Source organism: Electrophorus electricus, chromosome 1 (genome assembly GCF_013358815.1).
Source record: "Electrophorus electricus isolate fEleEle1 chromosome 1, fEleEle1.pri, whole genome shotgun sequence".
Lineage (NCBI taxonomy): Eukaryota > Metazoa > Chordata > Actinopteri > Gymnotiformes > Gymnotidae > Electrophorus > Electrophorus electricus.
Window position 1 is genome coordinate 35,918,800 of NC_049535.1, and position 20,000 is coordinate 35,938,799.

General features: G+C 45.6%; 2 protein-coding genes and 1 long non-coding RNA gene across 3 annotated transcripts in view; 2 read left to right on the top strand and 1 right to left on the bottom strand.

The window, feature by feature from the left end:
• stk17al (serine/threonine kinase 17a like) overlaps positions 1-7,355 on the top strand; it is an 8,529-nt gene extending 1,174 nt beyond the window's left edge. Inside the window, exons 2-7 of the mRNA XM_027029729.2 lie at positions 1,673-1,885; positions 3,556-3,700; positions 4,147-4,273; positions 4,589-4,637; positions 4,897-5,076; positions 5,618-7,355. Of these exons, the coding sequence (XP_026885530.1) occupies positions 1,673-1,885; positions 3,556-3,700; positions 4,147-4,273; positions 4,589-4,637; positions 4,897-5,076; positions 5,618-5,891 (988 nt within the window). The 3' untranslated portion in view covers positions 5,892-7,355. The remainder of the gene's footprint in view (positions 1-1,672; positions 1,886-3,555; positions 3,701-4,146; positions 4,274-4,588; positions 4,638-4,896; positions 5,077-5,617) is intronic.
• Positions 7,356-7,681: 326 nt separating this feature from the next.
• On the bottom strand, positions 7,682-11,963 carry LOC113589860. The gene is made up of 3 exons (XR_003412037.2): positions 11,649-11,963; positions 8,063-8,110; positions 7,682-7,913 (listed from the first exon to the last, which is right to left on the bottom strand). It is a non-coding gene; the product is annotated as an uncharacterized LOC113589860 (long non-coding RNA).
• A 116-nt stretch (positions 11,964-12,079) lies between these two features.
• atp6v0a1a (ATPase H+ transporting V0 subunit a1a) overlaps positions 12,080-20,000 on the top strand; it is a 28,330-nt gene continuing 20,409 nt past the window's right edge. The window contains exons 1-9 of the mRNA XM_035531135.1: positions 12,080-12,197; positions 13,461-13,640; positions 14,444-14,522; positions 14,790-14,887; positions 15,508-15,636; positions 16,970-17,052; positions 18,793-18,919; positions 19,003-19,085; positions 19,186-19,279. Of these exons, the coding sequence (XP_035387028.1) occupies positions 13,524-13,640; positions 14,444-14,522; positions 14,790-14,887; positions 15,508-15,636; positions 16,970-17,052; positions 18,793-18,919; positions 19,003-19,085; positions 19,186-19,279 (810 nt within the window). The 5' untranslated portion in view covers positions 12,080-12,197; positions 13,461-13,523. The remainder of the gene's footprint in view (positions 12,198-13,460; positions 13,641-14,443; positions 14,523-14,789; positions 14,888-15,507; positions 15,637-16,969; positions 17,053-18,792; positions 18,920-19,002; positions 19,086-19,185; positions 19,280-20,000) is intronic.

A 20,000-nucleotide genomic window follows, 5' to 3' on the forward strand; every position in this document is an offset into this window, starting at 1 on the left:
GCTATGAGCCCTTCACTCTGCTGTAGATGACAAAAGCTGGACTTGTGATGCTTGGTGATTGACTTCATTTTGGACAGATGAGAGTATTTATTCCCCCCCCCCCCCTTCACCCAGTCTCTCTCTCTCTCTCTCTCTCTCCCTCCCGCTCTCTCTCCCTCTCTCTCTCCCTCCCGCTCTCTCTCCCTCTCTCTCTCCCTCCCGCTCTCTCTCCCTCCCTCTCTCGCTCTCTCTCCCTCCCGCTCTCTCTCCCTCTCTCTCTCTCTCTCTCCCCCTCTCCTGCGGTACAAGGTCGTCAGGTCCTGAGGATGAGATGTGCTGTGCCGTTTTTCCCTTCGTGAGTGTTGATCTTTCAGGAGGGTGAGCGTGCACATGCATGTGTCCCAGAGAGACAGAGGAAAAACGCTGCAATTGTCAAACCACACGGTGTGTGTGGGTGTGTTTCCTGCGTGTGCAGTGAATGAAACATCCTTTTAAACCTTTTAAGGCAACAGACACCATTTGACTGTAGTCAACTGAGGGCACTTTTACAATCTTAACACTGTGCATGTCAGTCTGCGTCCCACGAACCTCACCTAAAAGACTGAGATTTAAGGTCTCATTTGACCAACACAAGCAGCAGTGACTTGGCTCTGTGCTCGTCTCCACGGTCACCTCCGTGCTCTTTTTAGGTCATCTGAACTTGACTTCCCTCTGTTTGATGTCAGGGGAACCTGTTTTAAAGTGAAGTGTGTGTGTGTGGGAGTTGGCATGGGGAAATGCCCAGTTTATGCCATGCTGAGGCATGATGCCAGATGTGGGTTATGGCCTCAAGTCCAGCTGGGCTCCGGGGACACGCAGGTGAGTCTCTTGGCTGGTGTACGGTGTCTGAGCGTGCACCTCAGAGCTCAGAGCGCTCGTTTGTAGCAGTGTAGTGGTTTTCCAGGGGAATGACCGTGGGATCTGTGCGTCGTGTTCTGTAACGACACCATAAACCCGCTGACATGAGGAATTACATTCATCTTTCGTAATCAAGGCTGGGTGGTCTGTTGTCACTATAGCCCCCTCGCCCACACTACACTGCTGTCCTTTGTGAGGGTCCCTGAGGGGGGCGGGGTTTCAAGTGATTTGTTCTGAGAGGGGTGGGATTTAAAGCCATTTGTTCTTTCTGCTGTCAAATGAGTGAATGTTCCAAAAGGTGGGTGTGTCCCATCACACTGAGCCAAGTCTGAGCACTAATGAGAGGTTTGTGTGTGTGTGTGTGTGTGTGTGTGTGCGTGCGCATGTACGTGTGTACGCGTGTGTGTTGCCAGCCACTCTCCTGGGCTTCCTGAACAGGTCCCACTGATTCAGGGTGAAAAATGGCATTAACGTTTAAAAACATATCCATCATTTCCACCAATGGTTACTGAGCTACGTTGTGCGTTGTGACAGAACTCTAAGAGACGGATGATGGTCGTTTAGTGTGAGTGGGCTGGTCTGATGTGTGTGCATGCGTGTGTGTGTGTGTGATTAACCGTAATCCTGGCGGGTCAGCGCTCTGTCCCGTGTTTGGTGTGACCTGGAGTAACTGCTGCCTGATAGATGTTGTAGTTTCCCCCATCTGTAACTCTCCAGCCGTGAGTGCTGGTGTACTGATGGTGTGCTGATAGTGGTGTGTGCTCTCTCTCTCTCTCTCTCTCTCTCTGTCTCTCAGAGGCAAATTTGCTGTGGTGAAGAAGTGTGTGGAGAAGTCCACAGGGCAGGAGCGGGCGGCCAAATTCCTGCGGAAGCGTCGGAAGGGCCAGGATTGCCGGGGAGACATCCTGAACGAGATCGCTGTGCTGGAGGCGGCCAAGGCCAACCCCTACGTGGTGGGTCTGCACGACGTCTACGAGACCAGCACGGAAATCATCCTGGTGCTTGAATTGTAAGTCTCTCTCTCACACACACACACACTCTCTCTACAGCTGCAGGATCAGGCTTTGATGTTTCACTGTGATGTGAGGAGTCTGACATGTCACTGCAGAGGAGCAGGAAAGAGAGTCTGAGTATTCTGAAGTAGAGTGAGTGAGTGAGTGTGAGTTCAGATTGGCACCAGTCACTCGGCCCTGTCTAGTGTGTAGACAGCAGATCTGAGGTGTTGATAAGATGTTGTGTCTCTGGCCTGTTCATTCTTATCTAAAGAAGCACAAACGACACAGCTACAATCAGACCCGTGTGTGTGTGTGTTCCTGCCCCTAAACCCTGGGCCGTATTTGTCTGTTGGTTTCTGATGAGGTGAGCGTTCCATCTTAATCATCACAGGAAATGAGGTCAGCTGGGGACCTTTAGTTTGTCCTGTTACCTTGATGTTGGGTCACTCAGTGACCATGGACAGCCCTGAGGTCAATAACGCTGCCATGTTGGCCACGCCCCTCGGGTCTCTGACTCCGCCCTAGTCTGGTGAGCCGTTTCTCTGGACATGTTCCCCATCGTCTGCAGCTGCGGTGCTCACAGACATCCACCAGATGCAGCCTGATGGAGTGATAAGACTTTTGAGTAACACTCAGTTGCTTCTTTGTCTCAGTGGGTTTGTCTGGTTTCTTAAAGCTGAAAGACGTCCACTTCCTGAGTGTAGTACGATAACTTGCACAATCAAACTCTCCACACACACACACACACACACACACGATCAAACTCTCCACACACACACACACACACACACACGATCAAATTCTCTATATATACACACACACACACAGGGCCAGGTCATGATGTGTTGTCCTGCTGGTGTCATCTGAGTGTTCTTGTTCAAGCTCCCCCGACCTTGACCTTGTCCTGGGGCCATGAATGCGCTTGCTCTCTCTCTCTCTCTCTCGCTGTCTCGCTGTTTCAGTTTGAGGTGAAAAGTCCTTTCATGTTTTAAATGTTTGTGTCTCCGAGTCTCATTCCCCCCCGGTTTAACTCTAAAACGAGTAGAACCAGACAAACAGAGAGAAGCAGGAGATTCGCAGTATGATTTTCTTTCCTCTGGTTCATCTCACAACTTCAGCTGGGTTTTTAAGAGCAGATGTTTACAGAACACACTCTCGCACGCACACACCATGTAATGCGGCAACCACATCCTCCCTGTGCAGAACTGACTTGTTTGTGGTCTTTACACCAGAATTTCTGCATGTGCACCTGAACTAGAACCCTCACTGTCAGGTGCATGCACGCGCATGTGTGTGTGTGCGTGTTCAGATTGGCACCAGTCACTCGGCCCTGTCTAGTGTGTAGACAGCAAATCTGAGGTGTTGATAAGATGTTGTGTCTCTGGCCTGTTCATTCTTATCTGAAGAAGCACAAACGACAGCTACAATCAGACCCGTGCGTGCGTGTGCACGCGCATGCGTTAAGTAACTTATAAGTGTCTGTGCTTGTGTTGTGGGTGTAAGTTTTGGAAGGTCACAGGAGTGTTTACATTTTGAGATTTGCATGTTTTGATCAGAAGATGAACCTCTCCCTGTTCAAACGCTGTCTTGTGTTGCCGTTTCCATCGACTCTCCTGGACATCAGTGAATCTCCCCATTGTTGTTCAGAAGTTGTCATTTCTCTTCTGTGTCTCCTTTGTCTCAGTGCTGCTGGGGGGGAGATCTTCAACCAGTGCGTTGCCGATAATGACGAGGCCTTCACAGAGAAAGATGTCATTCGATTGGCTCGACAGATCCTAATGGGCGTGGCTTTTCTACATTGGAACAACGTTGTCCATTTGGACTTGAAGGTGAGCATAATTATGGAGGAGTTTAGGTGTGTTTCTGACGAGAGAGAATTTGTGTTTGCTGTTGGCCACATTCCTGTCGTACTTAGATTTGTGCATCAGCTGTGTCTCTCAGAGCAGACAGACCACAAATCCAAAGGGGGGGGTGTGAGGGTGATCTTTGGTAAATAGACACAAAGGCACAAATGAAAGTGTCCCAGAAATGTTGAAGGCCAAGACTGTTTCCTGGGAATTCCCATATCAGGATCTCTCTGTCCTGGAATCCTGGAACACCTCACTGGTCGTCGTGCCAACTGATCATACTATTGCTGGACAGTGGAGTCTGATCTGATTGGCCCAGTAATCCAGACACATGGCACTCTGATTGGCCACATGCAGCTGTCTGCGGGGGAGTGGCTGTGTGCTGCAAACGTCGCCGTGGTAACGGTTTCTCTTGCTCTCTCCTCCAGCCTCAGAACATCCTTCTAACCAGTGCACAGCCTCTGGGTGACATCAGGATTGTGGATTTTGGACTGTCACGCTGCGTGGACGCCACGTCGGAACTGCGGGAGATTTTGGGCACTCCGGAGTACGTCGGTGAGTCAGTCGGATTTGCTTTTGGAGCAAAATGACATTTGGCCTGAATGAGCTCACCTGGACAGGTGGAGCAGAATGGAGATACATAAATGATAGTGTAAAGAACCAATCCAGCACCCGTACTTAAGAATCAGACCAGTATGCACTAGGGAGAGCTCGGGTACAGAGAGGGTGTGATCATTTAGCCAAATGCTTTGTCTCTGTTGGGTAAAAGTCCGTTAGTGATTTAGAGTTTGGATCCAAATATTGTAACTCTACACAGTGTGTGTCTGTCGTAACTCTTAACAATACTCCCATACCCTCCTTTACCCTCAGCTCCTGAAATTCTCAACTATGAACCAATCAGCACAGCTACAGACATGTGGTAAGTGGGAGGTGTGTGTGGGGGTGTGTGCGTGCTTTGAGGTCCATGTAATGTTGATAACTGCAGTATTGTCATGTGGCCTTTCATTGAGTTTTACTAGATACACACACACACACACACACACACACACACACACACTACTGGATGTGTGTGTGTGTGTGTGTGTGTGTGTTCAGTGTGTGTGATGTGTAATATGTTAACGTACATTGTTTAGCCCAGACGTTGCCATGTCCTCTCGTAACCCGCTGGTTTGGCGTAGGAGCATCGGTGTGCTGACCTACGTGATGTTGACGGGCGAGTCGCCCTTCCTGGGAGAGGAGAAGCAGGAGACGTTCCTCAACATCTCCCAAGTCAACGTGGACTACTCCCAAGACGTCTTCCATGGAGTCTCCGCCCTTGCCGTGGACTTCATCCAATCGCTGCTGCAGAAGAACCCGCGGTAAGTGGAGGGGGGGGGCGTGGCCTTGCAGTCTGCAGGGGAGTATTTCCTGGCTGTTCCTCCAATCTTGTTATGGCTGAATGAAGGAGAACTTTCTTGTTCTCTGGAGAATTTTAGTTTTTTCCCTCACTCTGTTCTCGGTGAAAAATAACTCTAAACTCTAACCTTCTAACCTCAGTTCTCATAAAACCTTCACGGTTCCTTCAGCGTCGGGACCAGTGACCCGACCTGACTCCACCAGGTCAGGGCTGTGTTGCCTAGCGGAACGTTCTGAACATGGAGAGGGGAAGTGGGAGGTTGAAGGAGAAAAGGTGGAGCATGAGAGACGTGGAGAACTGCGAGCAGTGGCCCCAGCGGTCCCGTGACCTGCCGCTACGCACCTCAAATCTGGCCTGTGTGAGCCAGCTTGCTGGGAAAAAGACATCAGACTATTTCACTTGGATAACCACTGTACACTCTCTGTGTGTGTGTGTGTGTGTGTGTGTGTGTGTGTGTGTGTGTGTGTGTGTGTGTGTGTGTGTGTGTGTGTGTGTGTGTGTAGGAAGCGGGCGACGGCGGAGGAGTGTTTGGACCATCCCTGGCTAAACACACATCTGACCTCCCTTGCTGCTCCCACCATGCCTGATGAGCAGGAGGCCAGCCAATCAGAATCTGAGCCCGAGAGCCCCGCCCCTTCCCTCGGGCTGGTCAGTCCTCCGTACCCCACATATCCCACATACCCCGCGCAGGGAGAGTTGAAGGCGGGCCGAGATGCATTCAGCTTCTCCGAGCCGTTCCCCACCCGGACGGACATACAGCCGGAGCTCATCTGTTAAAGAGCGACGTGTGTGTGAGATGAGGCTGGAGTTGTGATGTCTCCCTCACATACACCAAGAATCAGCTCAAACTGGCTTCAATTGATTTCAGTTTGACATAGGTGGTCCATTCAGGTGTTTTGGGTCCCAACTGTGTGTGCGTGTGTGTGTGTGTGTGTGTGTGTGTGTGTGTGTGTGTGTGTGTTGCAGGTTAACATGCTTGTCTATGAATTTCTTTGGGTACTGTGAGTATGAGGGGATGTGTTGACACTCCTGGTTTATAAATATTAACGCGTGTGTGTTTTGACATGCAGGCGCTGTTAACCAACCCTTCCAAAGCCCAGAATAAAGAAATTAACTTAATAAAACTTTTAAAGTACACCGCTGGGCACTTGTGTGGTCAGCCAGAATTAAACAAGCAGGTCGTTCTATTTATGATGGTGTTCTGCGCACACACATGCGGTCTCTGGCCGTCCGTTTGGTGTCAGCAGAAACTTCTAGAGGAACTGATGAGGAACTGACTCTGGATCTGCCTGGTGCACGCTTAGAAGAAGCAGAGCTAAACCCTCAACACCTGTAAATGTTAACAGAAGCCTGAGCAACACGGGTATTGACCTGTCCATCTGCTGAACACCCATCCCCCCCAGAGGGTGGAGCTCAGAGACTCTCCTGTCCTGTCCAATACGCCATGCGAACGGTTTGCAGTGAAGCTTCTAAAGAACTGAATTTAAGTTTTGTTCAAGCACTTTTAAAAAAATATATAAATAGAAAAAAACTAAGTTCATAGTGAGTGCTGAACACAACTGACTAGTTAGAGATGATCTCACATGTTCACACTCCACCTACTGTAACCTGGTTCTCACGACTGTGTTCACACTCCACCTACTGTAACCTGGTTCTCACGACCAAGTACCGTAAACCCCACCCTTCTGTAAACTTGCTTGGAACGTTCTGCTGTAGTTGCACATCACTCCAGTGTAGTACTTTTGTTTTACGGGACGTTATTTTCCGTCTCGCCACACCAACCTTTTTTACATCTGGATGTTTTGTTTGTAACGTTTGTGCTGTTTGAGCATACGGAGCGAAGAAAACGTCCCCCTCCCTGTCTTGGAGAAACGTCATCCTGTGGAGTGTCTGGAGAAACAGCAGTGACGATGGATGATGGTTTTTAGGTGACGCTTGTCCATGTGAGGTCACTGGGAACTGACCTCTGTGCCCCTGGGAACTATGGGACATTAGATAGCACTGTGTGTGTATGTGTATTTAATTTAAAAAAAGTATACATTTTTGGTTTTAAAAGAACATTGTGTAATATGTGTATTTTTCTAATTTTCTTTGTATTTTGAAGATGTAAAAAATCTAAAGATTGTTGTAATTAGAGTTTTAAACTTTTCTCTTGTCCTTGAGCAAGTGGATTAACTTCTGGTCCAATAACAACGGCATTGCTGGCAAAGTACTGAACAATAATAAAAATGTTTTCTATCAGTTGTGATTTTTCTGTCAGAGTCTTGGACTAAGTGGTGATGTCAGTGGTGACTGAATCTGTGGTGTAATGTGGCGCTAGTCCTGCTGTGGGAACTCTAACGCAGCCACTGGGCCATCTGCCATCAGGTGTTTATCAGGTCACCTGATCACCATTGGAGGACCGAAAACTTAGTGTGAAGAGCCAAAGACGAGCAAAGCACCACAGGAAATGCTCTCTGAGTAGCCTTCTGATTACACACACACACAGAGTGTGTGTTGGCCCCCACTCATGATCGTGCCCCGGTTAATACTCGGGTTCGATTGAAAAATCATTTTCAATTCAGTTTATTTGAGTTAAATGTAAACAGTGCAGCTCCCCACTGCTGCTGTCCTGCAGGTCTGTTTCTTCTTACATACACGCACGCAGTCCCCGTACATGTCCACACACACTGCTCTCAGGCCTTTCCACGTCCCAGAGGAATAAAGGCATGTCCTGTGGTGTTCCAGTCTGGAATGTGAAGCTTCTGACTCCTCTCTCCTCATTCTCCTCAGTCTTGGCCCACTGGAGTTTGGAAATGCCTTGAAATCAACATGAATCCCTGCAGGTCAGAGGTCACAGATCTCCAACGACACAGTTGAAACAACCACAGACACACGAAAGTGGAGAAGAATGAAGTAGAACAAAAGCATTTGTTTTTAAGGGAAGAAGTGAAACAGAACACACGCACCTCACATACAGAAGTGGGAGACTGAAGTGGTTACAGGTCAAAATACACCTGAAAGATAAACAATGCCAGCATGTGAGCATGCTCTTCTCTCTTTTTCATCCTCTCTTTCTTGCTCTCCCTTCTCAGGCCTCTGACGTTTGACCTGTTCTGTCACTTTCTTTATGAGCAGATCTGACATCACCACATTCCTTTAGAGAATGCTTCTAATTCCTGAATCATTAAGGTGAGAGAGAGAGATTACCAGGACTAGTATAATGACTACAGACTATAGAGAGGTTGGCTTCACTAGTTCATGAACATGGAAACATGAGCTTATGAGACTGTTTCAGACTACACATAATTCACAGATAGACACGTCCCAGAGCTCTTAAAAGCAGCACACACTGTCCAAAAAGAGGAGCCGGCCGTAACGGCCGTAACAGCCATGTTAAGGGGCTGCCCGTTAAAGTGGTGCCTCTGTCTTCAGTAGCAGTTTATGATCCACTACTACAGAACTCAGCAAAGTTCTCCAGAAGAGAATGGAAAAGGGGAAATATCCAAAAACAGCACAATAAAACCTCCAGACTGTGTGTGTGTGTGAGTGTGTGTGTGTGTGTGTGTGTGTGTGTGAGTGTGTGTGAGAGTGTGTGTGTGAGTGTGTGTGTGAGTGTGTGTGTGTGTGAGTGTGTGTGTGAGTGTGTGAGTGTGAGTGTGAGTGTATGTGTGTGTGTGTGTGTGTGAGTGAGTGTGTGTGTGTGAGTGTGTGAGTGTATGTGTGTGTGTGTGAGAGAGAGAGAGTGTGTGTGTGTGAGTGTGTGTGAGTGTGTGTGTGTGTGAGTGTGTGACTGCCATTGTCATGGGTTAGGAGGGTTGTGCTGGACATCTGCTCCATGCCAGGCAGGGAGAGGCAGGTGGAAACCTAACCCAGCGTAAGAGTTCACGCACGGAAACAGCAACTCATCCAGAACCACAAACGGCTGAGAGGTGTGTGAAGATGTCTGGAGCACGCAGGGCAGGGTGTGAGGTGAAGTGCAGGAGGACTGGGGTTACCTGGGGCGCCCCGCCCCGCCCTGCCCCGCCCCCATTCCGCCCTCACCAGCTCATAACTGTCCACACAACACCTGCCAGTCAGTGAGAATCAGAACCGGAGGCCATGGAAGGGTTACACCTTCTGAGGCGGTTTCCTTAAAGGTTGCCATGACACAGCACAGTGTTGGGGCACAGTTCTCACACACTCATACAGACTGGAATGTTCACGAGGAATTCAGCCATGTTTACACCTGTGTGATTGGCTCAGGCAGGTGTGTTTGTCAAGTTCTGTGTGGACGCAACCTGCTTTTTCAATAAACACAGTCATCACACACAAAGAGTCGAACACAGTCTAACTCAGTACATATAAGGACACACAGGGATGAACTCAAGGATTCAGACACAGGGAGTCAGACACAGGGAGTCAAATACATGGAGTCAAATATAGGGAGTCACATACACAGAATCAGACACAGTCCAAAAGGACATTTAAGAACACAGAGTGTCGACATGAAACTGGACTCAAACCTAGAAAAATAGAAATAAATAGGCGGTTATTGTATATAGAACTTGTCGCTATGACGATGACTCATTGACTGCGCTCCTCATCCTGGCTTTATCTGATGACACATTCTCCAGTAGTGCAGCAGGGGTATGCATGGACCAGGGGTCAGGACATACAGGTGGAACGGTCCTTCACTACTGGACCAAGGAACCAAGGGTCGTCCGCTAAGTATAAACACACTAACAGTCTAACAGAATTTCACACACACTAACAGTCAGGTCTGTGGTTAGGTCTGCGGTCAGGTCTGCAGTCATGTGTATAGACAGGCCCTGCTTGATCACAGGAATGTGATTCTCTCTAATCTCCAGTCTTCCTTTTTTAATATGGGGAGAATTTCAGAGGATTTATTTATTAATGTATTTATTTGTATTGTGAGGTGTGTTATCAAAACTAATTTTAGTTTTTCAAAGTATGTTACTGAAATGTTTCAGTACAGATGGCATGTCATATATCGGGTTTCTCTTCTGAAACGCAGTGGTTCTGCTTCGTTGGTTACACAGAATACATTATTTTATGTCTAAAACATGGCATCTTATTTTGCAGGACGCTGAGAACATTTTGGGGTCATTTTGCTGAAATATTATCGTCCTGTGTTGAAACAGAATAGAAGCTTGGACTAAACTACTCTGCTGCTGGAACTAAATCACCACCAAATTAGGACGACGGAGCAGTGGAATTCTAAACCTCCGAGGATGGAATGTGGGTAGGAAATAACACAGTTTCACAGGCATTCTCATTCTCTCTCTCTCTCTCTCTCTCTCTCTCTCTCTCTCTCTCTCTCTCCCTGCCCTCTCTCTCTCTTTCACATGCATTCTGTGTTTCCCTCTCTATATATATCTCTCTATCTCTCTCCCTCTCTCTCTCTCTCTCTGCCCTCTCTCTCTCTTTCACATGCATTCTGTGTTTCTCTCTCTCTCTCTCTCTCTCTCTCTCTCTCTCTCTCTCTCTCTCTCTATATATATATATATATATATATATATATATATATAGAGAGAGAGAGAGAGAGAGAGAGAGAGATTTTGGAATGTCATTATAATTATATTATATATATAAAATAATAACCCATAACTCTAATCCTAAACCCTATCTCTAACCCAGAGTCTTGTACTGTTTCAGTACATATATGTCACACCAGATAAACAAACACACATCTTGTCTTGTGCACATTTAATATATGGTAAACCATATAAATATGAAGTTATGATATACCTTTAATATTTAATTCTGTTTCCACAGTACACTTGTAAGTCACCTTAATCTTTTTCTAGAGAACCGATTTATATCAGCACTCTGTCTCAGGGGAAATTCCACAGAAATATGGGACTTATCCGTACTAGTTGTCTCTGTGACAAGAATAGCCCTTTTCCATGAACCACATTCAAATCTGCTTTGCAGTATACTGAAAAGTGATTATATAACACAGGCCCAGGACTCTGAGGGAAAAAAATATCAAAATTTTATGTTGTTTGCAAAAAGTCATAAAGTTCTATGGTGTATTAGAAATCTTCAGTGTATTTATACCAGAAGGTCACCCTATAGGTGAAAAGGTCGACATGGCATTCTGAAGTCCCACATGACAAACCGAGAAGACCACCACTGCGGCTCTGAACGTTACCAACGGTGCACTACTGCCCCAGTGCGGCGAAAACGAACATTGCATATGAAAAAAATTCTGTATACATGAAAGCGTAAAATACACAGGCGTTTAGACCTTGAATCAAATGTTCGTTTGATGTACATCAACATATGTATGAACTTGACTGTAACCTAGACATATAATATCTAAACGTATAAGCCAAAGTGAATGTATTGTATTATATATTATATATATAAAGTATTATATAATATATATATATATATATATATATATATATATATATATATATATATATATATACTTTAGAAATGTCCTCAGACGTTTGACATTTGAAACAGAACTGATTGGTTCAGGTTGATTACCCAAACAAAACGCCCTGTGATGTGGTTAAGGCATGCAGGAATGTAACACGGTACCTTCTAACCAAAACCACCGGAGACAGCAGGACACACCAGGTGTGACTGAATGATGACGACGAGATGAAATGAACAAAAAGCTGACACATCTTGCTCAGGGGCCCAACAGTGCCAGCTTGGCAGTGGTGGGGCTTGAACCTTCTGATTACTAGTGCACAGAGCACTACTGCCCGTCTCTGAGCCCCAAACAAGCTCAGTGGTCGGTCCTGCTCAGTCTAAAGGACTCCAGACAGGCGAGAGGAGAATGCAGCACTAACACACCATGGAAGGGTGTGTGTGTGTGTGTGTGTGTGTGTGTGTGTGTGTGTGTGTGTGTGTGTGTGTGTGTGTGTGTGTGTGTGTGTGTGTGTGTGTGTGTGTGTGTGTGTGTGTGCAGTTTTACAGTCCCGGATGTTCAGCTCATCTGTGCATTTACCGTACGCATCTCTCACCTGCACAAGTAACTTAGCGCAGTCAGCACACGGCTGCGCTCGCGCTGGCCAATTGTGGTGTCTTCAGAGCGTCCGGCGACGAGGACGCGTCAGTTCGGCCGGCTGTACCGGAACATCTGTGAGTGCAAAACTCGGACTTCAGACGGTCAACGGTGGCTCGTGTAGCTACACGACACTAGCTAACGTCCATACAGCTGGTAAAGCTCTGAAAACGTTAGCGAACGCTGGCTAGCCCTGACTACTGACAGCGACCTGTTGTGACTGACTTGCTAACATTAGCTAGCTAGCTAACTTTAGCTGCTAGTGGTAGAAGTTAGATCACAAAGCTAAATGTTAATAAAATGTTAAGTGCTTTGTAGCCATGTTTGATGTTGTCCCAGTAAATACAGATACTGTTATCACTATAGTTAATACTAGCTAAGTATCTAACTACTTGATTTTATCAGTAACCAATAACTTGAGGTTTATTTGTGTAGACGGTAGCTGACTGATACAAACGTTGATAGCTAACCTATTTGTTTTGTGCTGCGCCAGTAAATTACGTTTGGTAGGTTAATTTATAGCTTATCTTACATGGCCCTGGTCAGGAGACTTTATTTAAATACTTGGCTACCTAGAGTTAAAGTTTTATTATCTAGCTAATAAGTTATGAACCTAAGTCAAGCAAGTTAGCTAGCGTTAGCATGCCCAGTGGGAGAAGCAGGGCGTCTTTGCGCATTTAGTCCTGTAGTTCCTAGATAAGGGTTAACCTGGTCCTTCAACCCCCACTCGACAACAAAAACCGCCTTGAAATGAAAATGTCGTGGATGTCAGTCTTGTTGAGTGTTTGAAATTAAAGGTCGTGTTCGAAATGTGGATGATGGAAGCACTTTGCTGGTTGCTGAATTATTTAACATGCGTTGAATTTTCCACAAAACAACGTGAGACATTTCTCTTACTGACAAAACGGGATAATAAATTTTGCATTTGTGGGAAATTTTAGGACGACGGGCTGTTGTGAAACACAAATACCAAACGGTAATTTCCCCTGACTAGTTTGAGCATCGTCTAAATGGGTAACTAATTATTAAGAAATGATATCTGGGGTGTGGCGAAGACATGCTAGATCGGTTTAAAACGCTTTGCAGTACACAGCGTGAGGAGAAAATACTAATCAAAGAACAAAATGGAAGAATCCTCTCTGAACACCCAGCACTCCGCACAGATGTGAAGACGCTGACACGCTAAAGGAATGGTTACCGGAAGAGGATATGTTTTGATTTTAACTTTTTCATATGTAGAAATATGTGCAGATCTGAAGTTTAATTCCTGATGTAAATGTTGTGCAGTGAAGCACAGTTGTTAAGGGAAGTCTTGTGCTGTTATTTTTTTGTGGTCTCAGGCACATCCCTTCTCATCCTCCTGTAAACGCCAGGTATTTTAGGGTGGTGTACAGTGGTGTATCATGGGAGAACTGTTCCGCAGTGAGGAGATGATGCTGGCTCAGCTGTACCTGCAGACGGAATCTGCCCACAGCTGTGTCAGTGAGCTCGGTGAGGTTGGCATGGTGCAGTTCAGAGATGTGAGTATACAGACACACACATGCACAAACACCCATACACATGTGCACATATCCAAATTGACTCTCACACACACACATACTAATGAGGACCGCTGAGCTGGGGATAACACACTGACTGTTTAATTTGTTCGTTTTTGCCCTGGTAGATTAGGCAAGAACTTTGTGTTTAAATGATAACCAGCCTGTAGTCTGTGGGGCCCAGAAGTAGACACAAGCCCTTTTAGTTTGCTTCTAAACAAACAGTTGTCTGACCAAACGTCTTTCATGTACCGTTCAGCTGTTTAAGACATTTGGGGGGGGGGGGGGGGGTATTCTCAATCTTCCAGAGTAAGATACTCACCCTTCTGCCATGATTTAGTAACACAAGCAGTTGGGTCGAGTCAGCTGTTATTATGCTAACTGCAGAATTTTACAGAGAGGGCAGTGTAAGGCCTTCTTACAGTGACTAAGCAACATGGACATGTATCGGGTTTAGTGTTCGGACGATTAAATGCTGTTTTGACACGTTTTCTGCATTAGCCAAATATCTGTTGTTTTTCCATTACCTGTTGACATTTATGTACTTTTATACTTTTTTATTTAAAATAAGCACACTACACACAGAGCGCAGATCTATGTAAGTAATCAGATACAATGCAGACAATAACAGTGATGTCCATAAATCTTGCTATTTTCTCATTTGTTAATATAATCAAATTGTTGTATTTTATAAGATATAAAAAAAAATAACATGATATCTGCATTATATCTGCTATTGGTGTAATGCTCCACATCTCTGTCTGCTCTGTGCTGTGTGTAAACAGTTAAACCCTGATGTCAACGTCTTCCAGAGGAAGTATGTGAATGAAGTCCGCCGCTGTGAGGATATGAACCGCATACTGAGTGAGTCCCAGCTCCACACGCACTCAGGAGTCTCACTGAGTGTCCCAGCTTACAAGTCGTACTGAGTCCCAGCTACACACACACCCATGAGTCGTACTGAGTGAGTCCCAGCTCCACACGCACTCATGAGTCATACTGAGTCCCAGCTCATGCTGTGTAATGAATGCATCCCAGCTCATGAGTCATATTGAGTGAGTCCCAGCTCCAGTAAAGTTGTACCAGTAAAGAAACACAGGATGTTTTAACGATCTCACTCTCTCTTTGTAGGGTTTGTTGAGAAGGAGGTGAAGCAGGCCAGCATAGCCATTGTAGACACAGGGGAGAACCCAGAAGTTCCTTTACCTCGAGACATGATCGACTTGGAGGTACCGTGTGTCTTCAGAATGCTCTTTTTTTTTTTTTTTTCACGCTTGACATGACATGCTAGCCGGTCTCTCTGACCTCTTCTGGTCTGAGAGAGGAATTCTTTACCTTATCTTATATGCTGTGAAGCGCACTACTCCCCACACACACACACACACACACACACACACACACACACACACACTCTCTCACTCACTTTAAAACCACAGGGGAGGAGGTTCAGACCAGGACAGGGCACCAGCCATCACTGGACGGGGACACACACACACACGTCAGACGCCTCAGCATCTGTGTACCTTGTCCTTCTGTCTTAGTAAGACCGACTGTGTCCTGGCTTACCCTTGTCCCAGGACTGCACATCACACAACTGTGACTCGGACCTGAGTCCTTTATGTAAACCTCATCTCCGTATTGCTAGACTGGGAGTATCATCAGGGTCATGAATGTTTAGAACTTCCAAACACGCTCTGTTTAAGCTGAAGGTTTATACTGTTTTCACATCCTGTTCTTAGCACTCGTATCAAACCCTAAACAGGCTTTGTCTGTTTCTGACACAGAAGCCACACCTCTGGCATGTGTATTTAGTTTTGTAATGTGCTTTTTTTTAACCTCTTTTGTGCAGGCCACCTTTGAGAAGATTGAAATTGAACTGAAAGAGATCAACACTAACCAGGAGGCCTTAAAGAAGAACTTTCTGGAATTGTCTGAGCTCAAACATATCCTTAGACGCACACAGCAGTTCTTCAGTGAGGTATTAATCAGTTAAAACGTACAACTAACATTAAATGAATTATCCAAGAATAATAGGGCAGGGCATTTGTAGCTCAGTGGTTAAGGTAATTGAAAGGTTGTTGGTTCTGTTGGGGTCCCTGAGCAAGACCTTTAACCCTCAGTTACTCAAGTTGTACTCAGTCATAATTGTAAGTCGCTATGGATAAAAGTGTCAGCTAAATGCCATAATTGTAAATGTAATAGTTGTTTATTATTATTATTTACATTTATATAGCGGCTGTCTCAGACTCAAGGACACTTTACAGACAGAAATCAGCTTTTCCAATCACACACACAGATGAGAAGCAGCAGCCAGTTTACACGCAGTGTAGTCTCACTTTGAAACCACAGGGGAGGAGGTTCAGAGTGGGACAGAGCACCAATCAGGATGAGGGAGAGAGAGCACCAACCAGGAGGGAGGGAGGGAGGGAGAGAGAGAGAGAGAGAGAGAGACAGACTGACAGACAGACAGAGCACCAACCACCACGGAGGGAGGGAGGGAGGGAGGGAAAGAGAGAGAGAGAGAGCACCAACCAGGAGGGAGGGAGAGAGAGAGAGAGAGAGAGAGAGACAGACAGACAGAGCACCGACCACCACGGAGGGAGAGGGGGAGAGACAGACAGACACAGACAGCACCAACCACCGAGGAGGGAGGGAGAGAGAGAGAGAGAGAGACAGACAGACAGACAGACAGACAGACACACAGCACCATCCATCACTGGACACACATGCACAGACACACAGAACACCAAATGTAATAATAAACCTGTTAATCATGTTGAAATAATTTTTTTATAATCTGCTATGGCACAAGTGTGACACCAGTCACATCACAGGATTGTGGATACATACACTAAAGAATGATGAAACACCAGTATATTCTGTGGGCCGAATGCAGCACCAATCTCACTCACTGTGTGCCTGTTGGTGCCTTCAGTCCAGCTAAAGGAACCTCATTCTTTAGTAATATAGACTTTCATCAAAAATCACCTGGCCACTTGTTTCAGGTGCACAGGAAGCTGTTGTCAGTAAACAGGAGCTCTGAGATCTTTTATTATCTTCTAATTGTTTACTTCTCAGAGATAAAGCAGCAACAGAGAGATATGTTACTGGTGTTTGTATGTTTCGCCTTAGCACAGGACTAAGGCATGTTAAAGTCTGCACGTAAGCACCAATATATCATGATGTGAAAAGAGGTGTGGCTACTGAAAGGACAGTTCATCTTAGTACAGAATTGCTGAATCACGTCGGCTCATGGGACACGCCTCTCTCCAGCCGTTCTTTTCATTCTAAGTGTGTGTGTGTGTTGGCAGATGGAGGATCCATCTTTGATGGAGGAGTCGTCCACGCTGCTGGACCCGAGCGAGGTTGGCCGCGCGGCCCCCCTCAGACTCGGGTGAGCGACTGCTACACCAGCTTAAAGACAGCTTTCTGCTTCTAATAAAACATTAATATTTATAACAAATAACAGTATAAATATAAATATGTGAATAATATTAAGTTATAGTTATATTAATATTGAATAAGATTAAGTTGTAATAGTTTTGCAAAGGGTTTTAAAACACACAGAGGACCTGAGGAGCCAGAGAGCCACATGTTTTGGTCTTTGAAATGGAGTGTAATAACACTTAACAGTATAATAACACTTAACAAGTGTAATAATATTTAATAACACTAAAATGTAAATTTACATTTATGGCATTAAGCTGACACTTACAATTATAACTGAGTACGACTTGCGCAATTGAGGGTTAAGGGTCTTGCTCAGGGACCCAACAGAGGCAATTTGGCAGTAGAGAGACTTGAACCAGCAACCTTCCGATTATAAGTCAAGTACCTTAACTACTGCCCTTGATAGCACAGTATAACACTTAACAAGTTTAATAAAACTTGTAATAACACGTGTGTGTGTGTCCTGTGTAAGTGTGTGTGTGTATGGATGGATGTGTGGGTGTGTGTGAGTGAGTGAGTGTAAGAGAGTGAATGTAAGGAGTGTGTGTCTCTCTCCTGTATGTATGGCTATGTCCTGTATGGATGGATGGATGGATGGATGGATGGATGGATGGATGGATGGATGGATGGATGGATGGATGGATGGATGGATGGATGGATGGATGGATGGATGGATGGATGGATGGATGGATGGATGGATGGATGGATGGATGGATGGATGGATGGATGGATGGATGGATGGATGGATGGATGGATGGATGGATGGATGGATGGATGGATGGATGGATGGATGGATGGATGGATGGATGGATGGATGGATGGATGGGTGTAATAACACTCAATAACTGTGTGATAGCAGTGTAATAAAGTGTAACAAATGTAATAAAGCGGTGTAATAACACATAACTGTAATAACATGCAATAACTGCAATAATGCAGTGTATAGTGCATAACAGTGTAATAACACTTAACAGTGTAATGTAATACACAACACACTAAAACTTAACAGTGTAATAACATGGTGTAATAGCTCTTAATAGCACAGTGTAATAACACTCAATAACTGATAACTGTAATAACACTTAACACAATGTAATAAAGCAGTGTAATAACACAACACGGTCTAATTACATGCATTAACACAGTGTAATAATGCAGTGTAATAACATGGTGTAATAAAACAACACTAATAAAACATAGCATAATAAAACATAAAATAGTGTAATAACACTTAATAACAATATAACATAACAGTGTAATAGCACTTAACCAAGTGTAATAACACTCTAGCAGTTTAATAATGCCTAGCACAGTGTAACAACACTCAGTAACACTGTGTAATAAACCCTGGGCTTTAGAAACACATGCTCACGCATCATGTTAGCTGCTGTGTTAATGTTCTTTTCCATGAAACAAACCATCTTTAAATCCTGCGGAGTATCCGTCTATAGAGCTCCTCTCTGTCAGACCAAACGTTACCGTTCAAGTAGGGGAAAAGTGTTTGCACCCAGTTTTGGCCCAGTTCTCCACGACGCTGCTCTCTTGTCCATTAGGGGGCGCCAGCCAGCTGGCTCAGAGTTCCAGAGTTCTTGGCCTTTTCACCATTTTGTGTGTGAGTACTGTGTCATCACAGGCCAGGAGGCTCAAGGCCGCTGCTGTTGTCTTGGCTCTCCTCCGCTCACAGGTTTGTGGCAGGTGTGATTGGCAGAGAGAGGATTCCCACCTTTGAGAGAATGCTGTGGAGGGTTTGTCGTGGCAACGTCTTTCTGCGCCAGGCGGACATTGAGGAGCCACTGGAGGACCCCACAACTGTGAGTTCCCCCTATCGCCCCCTAGAGGCCCCTAGTGGCTGCTCAGCTGTGAGTTTGACCTCTGTGCTCTGCTGCTCTTCCAGGGCACCCACATGCACAAGTCGGTGTTCATCATCTTCTTCCAAGGAGACCAGCTGAAGAACCGAGTGAAGAAGATCTGTGAAGGGTACCAGCACTCCGCCCTGCACACACTCGCAGTCTGTTGAGCTGCCTTATCAGCTGTAGAGTGACCAGTACCTCTGTGTGTGGTATGTGCGCGTGCGTAGTTTTCGGGCTTCGCTGTATCCCTGTCCTGAGACCCCTCAAGAGAGGAAGGAGATGGCAGCAGGAGTGAATACACGTATAGATGATCTTCAGATGGTGAGGGGCACACAACACACACACACACACACACACACACACATACACCTACACATGTGTGTAATAGATCAGGGTGATTAATAAAAAATCATAAATCAAAGTGATTAATAGAGCTAACTGGTTATACAGCATCTGTCTGTAAGTGTGTGATGAGGCTGCCATGGTGGTGTATAATCAGACGTATGTGTGTGTGAGTAGTGGTGACATACACATGTTCAGTGTTATAAATACTCTTCTGTGACGGTCACTTGGACGTGTCTGTCTGTCTGTCTGTCTGTCCGTGTTCTTTTGCTTCTCCTCTTATATAAAATACTGTATATTGTTGGTACTGGACTGTGTGTGTGTCTGTGAGAGAGAGAGAGAGAGAGAGAGGGAGAGACTATATTGTTGGTGCTGGACTGTGATGATGTATCATTGTGCGTGTTTGTGAGAGAGACAGTATAATTGTTGTTTTGTGATTGTGTGTGTGTGTGTGTGTGTCAGTCAGTATATTGTTGTGATGGTGTGTGTGTGTGTGTGTCGCTATATTGTGCTGCAGGTCAGAGCCTTATGTGGAAAGGGGAAGCTGAGTAGCATTGGTTGTTTGGGTGTGTGTGGGTGTGTCCTGTGTGTATGGATATGAGAGGGTGTGTGTGAGTGAGTGTATGGAGTGTGTGTGTCTGTATGCTTGTGTGTCCTGTGTGTATGGAGTGTGCTTGTGTGTCCTGTATGTATGGACTGT